Genomic DNA, 14932 nt, shown 5'->3' with positions numbered 1-14932 from the left:
TTAATTCTTGAAGTTGCTAGACATTTTGCAAGCATTTACATTGCAATATGCATTTTTTAAATGTTTGAAAACTTTCCTTTTCTGATTTTCTTCTCCTGTAGGTATTAAAACTTGAAAGTTAGACATGTTTTACACAATTATTTCCAAGCTTTAGACCACACCACAAAGTGAATCATTGAGAAGATGTTATGTTTGTAAAATAAACTTTTGTTTTGCTTTTACTCTGGATTTTTTTTTTTTTTTGGTCTTTTTTAGGGCTATATCTGCGGCATATAGAAGTTCCCAGGCTAGGGCTCAAATTGGAGCAGCAGCTGCCAGCCTACACTACAGCTATAGCAATGCCAGATCCAAATTGCACCTGTGACCTACACTGCAGCTCACAGCAATGCTGGATCCTTAACCCACTAAGCATGGGTTTGAACTCACATCCTCATGGCTACTAGTTGGGTTTGTTACTTAATTTCTTATTTCTGCTTCATTCAAATGGGTTACAGCACGTGGTATATTTAACAACATTGCTAAAGTGTAAGATGGGAGCTCAGTCTTACCTGATGAAGATCTGAGTGCATGCAGAAAAAATCACGTTCTGCAAGCTTGGAGGAAGTAATTGTCATTCAACAGAAATCAACTAGCTTTGCATATCAGTGAAACACACACACACACACACACACACACACACTCTCATCTATTTTCTGAGTGCTCTGTGCTAATATTAAAATAGCAAATATGTATTTATGAGATCTAAAAGTTCTGTATTCTTCTTCAGTCACATAAATTCAATGTAAATTTGAAATTTAAGAATATGTGAAAAAATGTTTCTTAAACAAGCGAAGAACTCACAAATTTTTTATCAGACTCTGTAGTTTCTATATTCACATTTGTCCCTCAAATGTCATGTAATTAATTATTTTTTGGTGTTCCTTTTTAGATGGAAGACTCTATTTGAAAACTACTGTCATGTACTGAACCTTTCCTGTTGAAGAAATTCATGTTACAGTAAAGAACTTTGCAGTCAGACATTCGTCATTGGAAAGTTTGGAAAAAATAAAGTCCTTTTAAGGGAACTTACTCAACTTTGTGTATCAATGTTCTTTAAAAGTTTAAGTATTCTACAAAAAACAAAAGTTTCCTTCATTGATTTTCACCTGTGGTTCATACCAGAGACCTGAGAATGTTTGTAAATGTACGAGTATCAAACTTCTTACAGTTAATAACTGCAACTTTGCTGCTGGACACTTGTATACAGAGTTAAAGGCAGGTCTGAATAAGACCTAGCTTTGTTTTTTCGGTTTTTTTTTTTTTTTTTTGGTTTTTTGTTTTTAATGGAATGAACCATTTTCCTCTTCTGAAAATTCTGTATCTGAGCACATCAAGAGACTCTTGTAGCACTAGTCACCCAGACTTACAGAATTATGTCCTCCGAAACCAGCAAGAACACTTGGAGATGAACTTGTAGGGGACATAGAGGATAACCTAAAAGAAAATCAATAAATTAAAGAGTAATATTCTGTTACATTCAATTTTAAACTCTCTAAGTGTGGGTTTTCTCCTGAAGATTTTTGTTCACATACTTTCCAAAAGACCAACAAATGGATATTTACAACTACCCAGTGAAATAACATTTTGCATATCTGAAAAGAAGCATTGACTATAAGCCAAAAGGTTTCACCGAAGGTCTTTTTTCCTTAAAAAAATATAAATGTAACATGTTTTCATTCCAAACTGGTAGTGGTATATAGCATTTAACATGATAATGATGCTTCTTATTCAAACTGTTGGTCACATGTACAGTATATAAACATAAAACATACAAGGAAGGTATTATGTATGCAGTAGTATACTAGAGTTTAGGAAAAAGAAAATTTTAGAAAATATGTTTTGTCACCCTGTTGGTCAGAAAGACACCTTTCTGGTTTTAACGCATGCAGGCATGTAAATATTTGTCTGGAGTCACAGTATTAATGAATGAGATCTTAAGCATCTGGTGACATCAGAACTCCATGTCAGCCACTTTTATTTGTATATTGAACCCTAGTTAGTGCCCCCAAACTGCACTATTGAGAATGGATTGTGGCTGAAAAGGAAATCAAAACACCAGAAATATTTTTATATGTTAATGTCATTTATGTTAATGTTGCTGAAAGACAAAACCTAACCAACCCTTGATCCTTGATGTATCAGTCCAATACCATGTAGCGCTGAGTGATAAAGTTAAAATGTGTTGTGCTTCCCACCCTGGTCAGAGGGAAGGGTGCCTACGTGTTATTTTCACCGTCTTGAAAGTTACAGTATGTGTTTTCACTTTTGTGCAGATAACTGGAAGTCAAGCTGCAAACAGTTTTTATTACATGATGAAGTTACCTTCTCTTTGTTTTTACATATTTGAAGTTACACCTTTAAAGACTGATGCCATGAATCAGTATAGTTGCTGTACATTTTATGATTTTGCTGTCATCTGAAAATTTTATGAGCATAACATTATTTATTACCATAAATAGCAAAATCCTAAATGTCCAAAAAAACTAGCTTAAAAATGTTTCAAGATAGTTCTGATTGGATATTAATGATTTGGTGAAGTGAATGAATTAACATTAGAGATACGCTGGCACTAAGCTTCTATAGTTTTTTAGGTCTTCCTTGCAATACTGGAACATATTTCTTTTGTTTAGCTCGCTATTAACCAGCTAAGACCATTTTTAATACAATAAAAAGGTTATATATGCAGTTCCTATTTTTAGCTTGCTTAAAAGGGAGCACTATTTTTATTTAAAACACTGTTAGGAAATGCTTTGTAGAAACTTGGTTTTCTAAGCATAGTTCTTCCATAACCATCTTTTGTTATTTGAGCACAAGAGATCCTATTTCTTGTTGTATGTATTTCTTGTTTTTCCCTGTATGCAGTCTTTGAAGGATTATAACACTTAAAATTGGAGAGACTTGTGACAAGCTTTCGAATCATACATTTTTTGCAAGTTTTTAAAAAGCCTACAATTTACATAAGTGATAGAATCAGCCATTGCTCTGCTCCTTGCATAGAGTCACCTCTTAAGTAGGTTAAATAGTTTTAAAATACATACTTTCCAGACCTTTGAGAATGCTTTAGTGTTTGGTTCGCTATAAAAGGAAATTTTAGCAAGGATTAAAGAAAAAAGCTATCAGCTATATGCTAAGAGAGAATCTTACTAACACGTTGTAAATATTACAATTCATGAAATGTTATTTTAAGTCTGTAACTTAAGTTTTTTCCCCCCTTTATTAGTTATACATATTGGTTTAAAATTTGTTTTTTGGTTTAAACAAGTAAAATTGTGCCCATTTTATGGTTTCCATGCTTTTGTAATCCTAAAAATATTAATGTCTAGTCGTTCTATATTATAACCACATTTGCGCTCTATGCAAGCCCTTGGAACAGAACATACTCATCTTCATGTAGGACCTATGAAAATTGTCTATTTTTATCTATATATTTAAAGTTTTCTAAAAATGATAAAAGGTTATTACGAATTTTGTTGTACAAAATCTGTACAAAAATCTGTTTTTACATCATAATGCAAGAATTGGAAATTTTTCTATGGTAGCCTAGTTCTTTGAGCCTGGTTTCAATGTGAGAACCACGTTTACTGTTATTGTATTTAATTTTCTTTTTCTTTTCAACAATCTCCTAATAAAACTGTCTGAAATCTCCCTGCGACTTTATTTACAGTTCGTCTTTATTAAATTTTGTGAAATGCAGAGCATTGAAGGAATATTTACTTTCTAATGGGAGGCATCTAAAAACAACATAAGTCAGCTCTTTACAATGTGAAGGGAACAATGCTCAATGATTTTATTTAACATGCAACTGCTTCTATCTCTAATATGAATTACTGTGGTGAAAAACATCATAAAAGCACACTCTGTAGTTATTGTTTAACAAGCAGATTTTCCATATTTTGTTTCTTGCCAGCTAAGCAAACTGCCCACATATACATGATTTATTTATGTACATTTCTCAGTTTATGAAGCTGTTATTTGTACCTTTTTCCTTTATATTCTTTTATTCCCATGATTCTTATTTCACAAAGCTTTGTGCTGAATAATGTAAAGTAGACATGTTGATGGAACAAAATATATTATTCCCATATCTATAAGGTGTAGATTTGTAAGTCTAACTTGGTGTTTTGCTTTCAATCTCTATCATTGGAAAAACATGCCTTTAGAAACGTTGCAATTCCAATATCCTTTAATAATATATAAACATTTTAATCAGTCCAAAATGTTGGGTTACTATCTCTGTGAATACTCTAAACATTCCCATAAGAATGGAAAGTGAATTTTTTTCTGTCTAAAGAAATTATTTCAGTGAATTAGCCAATTATGTTTCCCCTAATAAAAAAATCTCAAATGTTTATGTCACCAGTACAAACACATTTTTGTCTTCTATCATCATGTGTTTATGCCAGTAAGACTTGTACTAGAACCTCATTCAGCCTCTGAATGTTAGTGGAATTCGGTGATGATTTAAGGTTTTTCCCCATGTATTTTCACTGGCACTAGCAAATTGACAATATGAACTAAAGTTATTTATTACTCAAGGAAAGTAAATTATAAATAAAAGTTACATGGATTGCATTTTTACAATATGGAGAGTAAAGTTGTTAATAGAATTAAACATTATTGTAAATGGCATTGTAAATATATCACTCTTCCTCATGTGTAGGCTTGGTGCTAACGTTTATCTTTCATATGTACAACTGGTGTACAAAAGCTGAACTGATCCTCCTTTATTCATTTAAATAGATTCGTTAATAAAGCCTCTATTCTGCACAAAGCATGGTGCTAGATGTTGTAATGAATGAAGTTGAAAACATAGCTGTTGTCTCAGAGGAGCTTATAATTTTCTTGGAATAGGAAGTATTACTTTCAACAAGAAAAGATTCACTGAGGAGTTCATGCTGTGGCACAGTGGGTTAAGAACCTGACATTGTTGCTGCTGTGGTATAGGTTGCAGCTGTGTCTTGGATTCAGTCCCTCCCCCAAAAACTTCCATATGCCATGAGTGCAGCCAAAAAGAAAAAAGAAACAAAGAAAATGATTCACTGGGTATCTTCTATTCTGTCATGAATATGGAACTGGTAGTAAGAGGGTATTGATTTAGACACCTCTCCTCTAAGTGGTAACAATCTAATGACCCATTTTGTATATTTACCTTCTAGTGACTAATACAAGATGATATGGGAATCAGACAATTCTGCAGAGATTAAGAAAAAGGATGGTTATATTTTCCCCTAGGTAAAAATGTTGTACTAGTTATTGAATTCATGTTCTTTTTTATTTGTCACAATCACCTCATTATTCTTACCAATGCTCGCAAACTTTGTTTTAAATTAAGCAGACGGTTCATAAAAATTTTATCAACAAACATAAATTCTGAATATTTAGATTATATCATATATATGTACAATATTCAATTCTTTTCATCTAGCATCTATATCTCTAAGGTAAGTAATGGCTTAAAATGTTTCAAACACAGAGCATACACTCCTAAATGACAAATGAATGTGCTGGGTAATGAGTGACATGGGGTAGCTGGGGTATGTGGGAGGCATTGTGATCTGTGCCGACACTAAAAAAGTCAACTGATAGCTTGGGAAAATCATTAAAATTACATAAAATCTGTAAAATAATTAATGTATTTTAAAAAGCAATTTTAGTATTGTGAATGAATATATTTTTAAAAAGTAATTTTAGTGTATGAATTTCCATTCCTAATCAGGTAAAATAAATGTCACATTATTTTTTCTAAATAATTTCAATTAATATAACTTCAGAACTAACTACACAGGGAGGGAAAAACTCTGTTTTAATCACTACTGAGGCTTCTCCCTCTGAATAACTTCAGTACAAATATTTTTCACATTTGAGGAGAACCCTCAGATTTTCATGCCTAGAATCCAGTTTTTGAGAAGCAGTCCTAAGCTCTTCTCTTTAGAAAGACTCCAGGATTGTAGAAGAAAAGAATTATGACACAGTGTGGAGTGATTCTCAATGTAAGGAGAGGAACATTTAGGACAATTTGTAAGTGAGGAAGTATAAAGGCATGTGAAAGAGGTAACGTTTCTACACTTTATTTGAACTGGTAGAATGCCCATCCATACCAGTAAACCACGATAAGTTTTACATATAGAACGTAATACCTGGGGCAACTACTAAGAATACTGAATCAATTTATATGTTCAAAACCAGTATAGATTAATCAAAATCGAATTCAACACTGTAGTAAGATTAGCTCCCAGAAGTAAATATTCTTTGGTGAATCATCAAGAGCTTTAAGATACTCTGCTCATATTTTCTATCTTCTCTGAAGTGCTTTGGCTACTCTTTCAATAGTTCTTATTGTATGTTAAACTTTGTCTACAGCTACAGATAAAGATATGTTTGTTGATACATCTCCAGCAGGAGGCATCTCTATTTTCTATGTATTGGGTGTACTCACATCTAATAATATATTTTGAATTGACTTTTTTAAAAGTAGAAACTAAAGCGGTGACTACTAAGTTATTAACATATGTTTTTTTAGAAATACTATTGTTAACTTCTATCCCAAGAGTGGGAGCTGGGAGGAGGCGATGTTGATACCAGTCAGCCCTTTTCTTACTAACTCATCCTGTTAAATTTACAAAGGAAACGATACCCTCATTGAGATGGATCTATTACTTAAATCCACCTGGTTGTCATGTTCCTGGGCTCATTTATGATGAGTGGTTTTTGGCTCCTTCCATTAACAGCTTTTGAGGCTTTTTAGTATAGGCTTTAGATGCTTTGCTTTTATTTTTCCCACAGATAGCTACTGTGAGACAATTAGGTATGTATCAGGGCCTAAATGAAAATGGGAAAGTTCTCAGGGAATGAAATTGTCAGCAATGTAAAACAGGGCCAGGGCCAAGAATGGAGAATCTGATCAAAGAGCCAAAAGGCGAATGATCTAACAGCATAATGCGTGTTTAAGGGAGGAATATCAGGGATGGGAGCGCTAGAAAATTCATAATTGACTAACATAAAAGATGATTTAGCATCTAGATTTGACAACTATTTAAAGCTGACTACCTGTAGGTTTGGGGGGATACCACTTTATCGCTGAGGAATTTTTCAGCTGCAATTGCCTCCCTGTAGTCAAATGTACCTCTATTTTGACAAGTTACTTTGGAGTCCTCTTCTATCTGCTGTGTAGTCAGTGTTAGGCACAGGTGGTTTCTGCTCAATTTTTGTGCCATATTATTCATGGTAAACACTTAGATATTCTTAACCCCAGCAAATACTGGGTATGTTGTAGTATAGTTCTAAATGTAGCTAGTGGTTCTGTACCTTTGTCAGAGCCTTCAGCAAGACACACATTTCCACTAGGTGAAATTCCACAGACACTGGTTCTGTGTCCAATAACCTCTAGTGGACAGATATCAGATCCTCTAAACGGTCTGACTGAGGGCTCTTCCCTAGACTTTAATTGAGAGACAGACACCTGACACTTCCCATGGGTGACTGGAGGGGCTTAGATCTGGAACCATCCACAGTTCTCATCAACAATTATCTTTTTACTTCAATTCTTCACCTTATATCTTTAATCTCTTTTACAATCTGCAGGTGGATGGACAGCTGAGGCCACAAAAGTAGTTTTCATAAAGCTATTTGCAAGCTCTGCATGATGACCTTGCATCTTACCCTGGTAGGCATTGTCCATTTTATCCATTTATTAATTTTTCAAAAATTACTTTAAATTGTTTGAAGATAAGTATAGACTAAGTGCAGTTAAAAGGAATAACAAAGAGACAGCCCATATATACGTCACTCATTTTCTTCAAGTATAACATTTTGGATAAATACAGTATCAAAAGCAGGAAAGAGACATTGATATCTACTAACTTGATTCAGATTTTATCAGCTTTACATGCAGTCATTTGTGTCTATATGTATGCTTAGAGCTATACAATCTTATTACAACTGAAGATTCATATGAGCTCCACCACAATCAAGATTCAGAATATTTTCATCAAAGAGATGCCTCATGTTATCCTTTTATAGCTACAATCACTATTTTCTCTTCCTACATCTTCGTGTAAGTTAGGGTTCTCCAGAGAAACATAGCCAACAGCAAAAACACACACATGCACGAAAAATGTGCATGTTACCAGGCCCTGTAGACTACATAGATCCTTCTAATATCCCCACCCTGATTCCTCTGGCAGACCTGATGGCCTATAGAGAGGGAATGGGTAAAATTTCCTCTAACGCCTAATGTATAATTGAGTCTAATAGGAGCAGCCTGTCCATATAGATTGCAGCTGTTATTCGGCCCAGTGCTTATACCATCTGGATGGAAACCAGGAAGGAAACACAGCAGCCAGTGGGCTGAATTCAGGGCAATTTGACTGGTGATCACTTAGGAGCCCTGCCATTCACCCTTTACACAGATAGTTGGACTCTTCTAAAGGGATTAAATCCATGACTTGGACAATGAGGAGCTGAGGGCTGGATGATCATGAATAAGGCCTTATTTTGAACATAAAATAAGCGGAAGATATGTGGGTTTTCTTACAAAAGACTGACAGTCCTCACTGTTTCAACACCTTGGTTCCTATCAGCTCTAGCCTGTGTATGGACCCTAGCAACTAACCCTTCAGTAGACACAACAGCTTAGGTGCATAGAAAAGCAGCCATCACAATGCCTGGTTAGGATGCTGAATTGTCAAGGATGCAGGATTGCCCTTGAAATACAGTGACTTGTTTAATGCAATAACAGAACACTTGGTATATGCTAAACAATGCCCAAGGCCACTGCCAGATGAGGCTGGCACTGTGCACTGGAGTTCCCAACCGGTGGGTGAGAAATTGGAACATTGATTGTATTAGCCTCCTCCCTCTGAGTGAGACTTCTAAATATGCTCTGGTTTGTGTGGACTCCCTGTCTGGCCTCACCCAAACTTTCCTCTGTTGTTGTGCAAACCAGGCTGCCACCATTATGGAATTAGAGAAGCTGGTACAAAGTACCCATACTCTGGTGGAACGGACAGTGATCATGGGTCATATTTTAAAGGTCATACTGTGCACGACTGGGCAGAAGAACATGACATTAAATGGAGGCTCCATCTCCTACATCATTCGAAAGAAGCAACGCTGCTAGAAAGTAAGAATAGAATATCAAAGCAGCTTAGATGGCTAACAGGTAATACCACTCTGGCTGGTGGACTAAGGTACTATCCTAGGATTTACTACATTTGAATGAGCAACCAGTAGGGCCTGTTGCCCCATAGGCCAGACTGGGAACCCCTGATGAGACACCCAACAGTATAAAGTTATGGACATCACGAGAAACTACCATTGCCTCATTTATCATGGTGGATCAACATGCTATGCTGCTGAGAACACCAAGCCCCATCATGCCTGCGAAAAGTATTATCTATTGGAATTTGTAACAGAGATCCCATAGAGATGGATGAGTTACTGTGCACCCCTGGGTAAGGGGTAGTAGCTTAGTCTCCACTGGGGTCTTCTCCTGCTACAAGGTGAATATGTTGAAACCTGCTACACCTGGACTAACTACTCAGCGTTGAAAGAGGAAAGATGTTGGGGGTCCTGGTATGGCATATCTCACTCCCAGTCCAACTCCTTACACCTGACAGTGCTGCCCCCTCTGGCCAACATGAGTAATATGCACAACCAGGTAAAGTTCCTAACGTGCCACCTCCCTTTCCTCAAGGCCAAGTGGGTGTGCTCTCTTTCCCATGGGTCTTTCATTTGGCTATGGTCTTTGTTCCCTCCACTGGCCTGGAGGATATTATAACCCTTACTAAATCCACCCAGAAAGCCTTAAATGAGAACTGACAAAACCTGCCCTCAATGAACACTGAAATATTTCTGGTAAGAAAAATTGTCCTCCAAAACGGAATGGCCTTGGACATTACTGACTGCCTCGCATAGAAGCACATGTGCCAAACAGACTGTTATGTATTTACACCTGACAAGTATGCTCACACATCATCTTTATTAAATCATACAAGGGCACCAGTGAACTCCTTGAGTGATCCAAGTTTAGGGGGACTTAAGAAATCAGTGGTTCATATTATGGGGATCTCGGTGGGGAAAAAAGTTACTTATTTGCATGTGCCTCCATTTGAATGTGCCTTTATTATTGCTGGGCAGTCTGTCTCCAGTGCAACCAGATTATCAACAAATGGGCTTCCTTTCTTTTTTTTTTTTTTTTTTTTTTTTTTAATTTTATTTTTTTATTTTCCCACTGTACAGCAAGGGGGTCAGGTTATCCTTACATGTATACATTACAATTACAGTTTTTCCCCCACCATTTCTTCTGTTGCAACATGAGTATCTAGACATAGTTCTCAATGCTATTCAGGGGGATCTCCTTGTAAATCTATTCTAGGTTGTGACTGATAAGCCCAAGCTCCCGATCCCTCCCACTCCCTCCCCCTCCCATCAGGCAACCACAAGTCTCTTCTCCAAGTCCATGATTTTCTTTTCTGAGGAGATGTTCATTTGTGCTGGATATTAGATTCCAGTTATAAGTGATATCATATGGTATTTGTCTTTGTCTTTCTGGCTCATTTCACTCAGTATGAGATTCTCTAGTTCCATCCATGTTGCTGCAAATGGCATGATGTCATCCTTTTTTATGGCTGAGTAGTATTCCATCGTGTATATATACCACATCTTCCGAATCCAATCCTCTGTCGATGGACATTTGGATTGTTTCCATGTCCTGGCTATTGTGAATAGTGCTGCAATGAACATGCGGGTGCATGTGTCTCTTTTAAGTAGAGCTTTGTCCGGATAGATTGGGCTTCCTTTCTAAAAAACACTTTTGCTGACTATTCAGGGCATGTTGCAGAAAAGAGGAGCACATAAGATTGTATGGGCTGCTCACAAAGGGTGGATATTGGAGGAAGTCATTGAGAAGTTGTAACTGCTGGTTGACCCTCGTGCTGGACCCGGACAATAGCACACTCCTTACCCAGCCCCCCATCATTAGAGTGTATGCTCTGCCCACCATTTCTATGCTAGGACATAGCCTTGAAAAAGTAATGTGTTTTTGAGACCATCTGGATTGGTTAAGGCCTTTAAATAACTGAAGATCCTGGTGGGTGGGTACAAAGATCTGCTCCTCTTGTGGTGGCCCAAGGTAAGCCTCCTAAATTTCCTTGGTTATCAAAACTGATACCTGCCAATCTGGAGTGGTCTACTTCTAATTTGTCTCTCCTCGCCCTTAGGATACTGGGGCCGCTTTCAGATTACACCTGGGAAATTCTGGAGATTACCAATCAGCATTTATTTTTTTAGTAGTCAGTCATAAAATCTCTTTAATTTACACTGTTCTTGAATTTTTTTTTTTAATCTCATGTATAATTCTAGGTTCCCACCAATCTTCTTTTAGTAATTTGTCTAGTACAATTTCACTTCTGGCATTCATTGATGTTATGGCAAGATAGTTTAAGTATGCTTTGTGTGCAATTTGTCTTTTCTCTCTGGATGCTTAATAGCTTTGCCTTTGGTGCTTTGAAGAATGAATAGAATGTGTATAAATACAGATTTATTTTTATTTATTATATTTGGGAATTTATGTCTTCCCAAATAATTAAGGAGGTGTTTTACTTTATCTCTCCAAATAATACCTCTCTATTTTTTGCATTTTTTACAACTCTCTGGAATCCTAATTTAGATATAAGTTAGACTTTTCTATTCTAAGTTTCTTATCCTTTATGCATATATATCATGTCTTTAATTTAATCATGTCTGCTTCATTCTGTGTAATTTTTTCAGATTTATCTTTAAATCTAAGTATACAGTTTGCTATTTAACTCTTGCATAGATTGAGATAGTTAATCTCAACTATCGCATTTTCCTTTTATAGAAATTCTATTGGTTCTTTTCAAACTTTCTTAGTCATTCTTGATAGTCTCTATGTGTTTGTTTATTTTATTTCCTTATATATTGTAATATATATCACATTTTTATTCTGTTCCTAATAATTCAATACCTTATGTTATTGTGGTCTGATTTTGCATTCATTATATTTCTGATTCTCTCTAAAGCCTTGTTTCTTAATAATCTTTAATAAATTTTGGTTTGAATTCATGTTTATCAAAACTTGATCTCTGGGAATCCTTTAAAATCTGGTTTGAGAATGTAGTCCTCCACGGAGGAATTTTATTTCCTTCCGCTAAGTGCCTGGGGATACTTTTAACTTTAATTTAAATTTAAATTAACTTTAAATTCCTAACTTGTAGACTCTTAGTTCACAGAGTTAGTATAAATCTGAGTAATCATTTCCCAAACACTTCCAAAGACAGGAGAGGGAGCCTATTCTGAAGTCTCAGATGAGACTTTCCTTCTCTACCCAGAACCACAGCTGATACAATTTTTTTCCAACATCTGCCTTTGTGAGGTAGATTTTTTTTTCTGCTTGAACTTTTTTACTGAAAGTTTAGCCCATTTGAGTTCTAGCTTCATGGGAATTTCCCCAGTCTGACTTTATTTCCTGCCCCCAATAATCACGGCCATTGAAGCTGAAATTCTGTCACCATGGATTTGTAGATGGCTCAAAGATAAACAACGACTTCCTTTCTTGACCACTTTCCTGGAGTTCTTCTCTTTTATTCTGGGCTCAGAGTGACACCTCCATGTTTTAAATATTTAATCCAACATTTGCTGCTTTTGGTTTTCTAACAGGGAGGTTTCAGTGTGTTGGACTGATATTAACAGAAATGAATATCCACTGCTTAGAACAATTTTCAAACTCCAGAGATAAAAAATCATTTTTATACATGTTAATCAATCAACAGCATTTAAACATTCATATATTACGTTCTTGTTATAAAGAATTAATGTTATGTGTAAAGTTGTGAGTGTAACTTCAAGAATACAATGAATGCTGGAAAATGGCAGTTATTATTATTATAAAAACACAAAACATTAAAAATACAATCTTGGACCTTAGGGAACCTATATGCTGTAATTAAAAGCAAAAGGTTAAGATATAAATATTATATGTTTGAGTTCCTGTTGTGGCTCAGAGGTAGTGAACTCAACTAGTATCCACGAGGATGTGGGTTTACTCCCTGGCCTTGCTCAGTGGGTTAAGGATGCAGAATTGCTGTGAGCTGTGGTATAGGTTGCAGAGGCTGAATGGATCCCGCATTGCTGTGACTGTAGTGTAGGTCGGGAGCCACAGCTTCGATTCGAACCCTAGCCTGGAAACTTTCATATGCCACAGGTGAGCCTAAAAAGCTAAATGAATAAATAAATATCATATGTTGATTGCGATTGAAAAAAAATAATGAATATATAGAGTTTTAATAGGTATCTTTCCATACTAAAAGATCTTTATTTCACATAATATTTACATAGATAAACTTAAGACAAAATGTGTATCCAAAATTTATATCATTGATAGTATTACAAGAATTTACCTTCTCCTTTATGACTTTTCAGGATTATTCAGTTTGAAAAATGAACACTTAGTGTTTTGTTTTTTTTTTCCATCAGCAAGAGTTACTAAGAGTTTATTGATCCTTTTTGAGCATTTAAAGCTATATTTTGCTTTTACCCTGATCAAGTCAAGTTTCTGCCAAGCATGATCTAACAACATTTCAATTTTTTCATCCCTCTACCGCCCTCCCTCCCTCCCCCTTCTCCTTACTTCTTTTCCTTCTCTCTTTTTCTTTCTTCCTTTCTTTCCTGCAGAATTTAGAAACAGTAGGTAACTTACCTACTATTCATTATCTTTTTTTCAAAAATGAGAAAACTAAGGAAATTAGGCTGTGTATGCTGCATAAACTCCAGTGTTAATTGGGCAATTTACAAAATTTGCTTGATGTTGATGGCAAAAACTGACATAACAATTAAAATAATGTGCATATTTATACACACCCATATAATTATATGATTCACTAGATAAGTAAATGAGATCTGTGGTATATGATTTGTTACTCAAATCTTTGGATCAGCATCATCACCATCACTTGGGAATTTGTCAAAAATGAAGACTCTCAGGCCTCACCCTAAGCAAAAGCCTGCCTTTTACAAGATTCCCAGGTGATTCACATGCAGTTAAAGTTTAAGACGCATTACTGAAACATTTAAACAGCCTTTTGAGTTGAGTGTTAAGACATTGTTGAAGGAAAAATGTTGTAATTATCTACGTAATTTTTTTTTTTTTTGCCTTTTTTGCTATTTCTTGGGCCGCTCCCGCGGCATATGGAAGTTCCCAGGCTAGGGGTCTAATCGGAGCTGTAGCCTCCGGCCTACCAGAGCCACAGCAACGCGGGGTCCGAGCCAAGTCTGCGATGTACACCACAGCTCACGGCAACGCCGGATCGTCAACCCACTGAGCAAGGGCAGGGACCTAACCCGCAACCTCATGGTTCCTAGTCGGATTCGTTAACCACTGCGCCACGACGGGAACTCCTATCTACGTAATTTTTATAAAATTATTATTTAATGAGTTAAAGAAGAGACGGTCAGAATGTTAAATTATCTAGATAAATACTTCAGTTTAGATTATCTTACCACAGTGTAGGCACTGCCATGATGACTGCTTAAGGGTGAACACTCAAGTTTTTTAAATGCCTGATGACTTGGGAAAGGTATAGTCCTGCACATCATTTAAAATTGAGATGTTTATTTATATGGAACAACAAAAGACCCAGAATCGCCAAAGCAATCCTGAGAAACAAAAACCAAGCAGGAGGCATAACTCTCCCAGACTTCAAGAAATACTACAAAGCCACAGTCACCAAAACAGTGTGGTACTGCTATCAAAACAGACAGACAGACCAATGGAACAGAATAGAGAACCCAGAAATAAACCCTGACACCTATGGTCAATTAATCTTTGACAAGGGAGGCAAGAACACAAAATGGGAAAAAGAAAGTCTATTTAGCA

At 36.0% G+C, this 14932-nt stretch overlaps 1 protein-coding gene across 1 annotated transcript in view; it reads left to right on the top strand.

Annotated features, from left to right (window-relative positions):
- DACH1 (dachshund family transcription factor 1) overlaps positions 1-3689 on the top strand; it is a 422381-nt gene extending 418692 nt beyond the window's left edge. Inside the window, exon 11 of the mRNA XM_001924267.6 lies at positions 929-3689. Within this exon, the coding sequence (XP_001924302.4) occupies positions 929-966 (38 nt within the window). The 3' untranslated portion in view covers positions 967-3689. The remainder of the gene's footprint in view (positions 1-928) is intronic.

The sequence above is a fragment of the Sus scrofa genome, chromosome 11 (assembly GCF_000003025.6).
Source record: "Sus scrofa isolate TJ Tabasco breed Duroc chromosome 11, Sscrofa11.1, whole genome shotgun sequence".
Classification (NCBI taxonomy): domain Eukaryota; kingdom Metazoa; phylum Chordata; class Mammalia; order Artiodactyla; family Suidae; genus Sus; species Sus scrofa.
The sequence above is the reverse complement of the archived record's forward strand: the minus strand, read 5'-3'. Positions and strand labels throughout refer to the sequence as shown.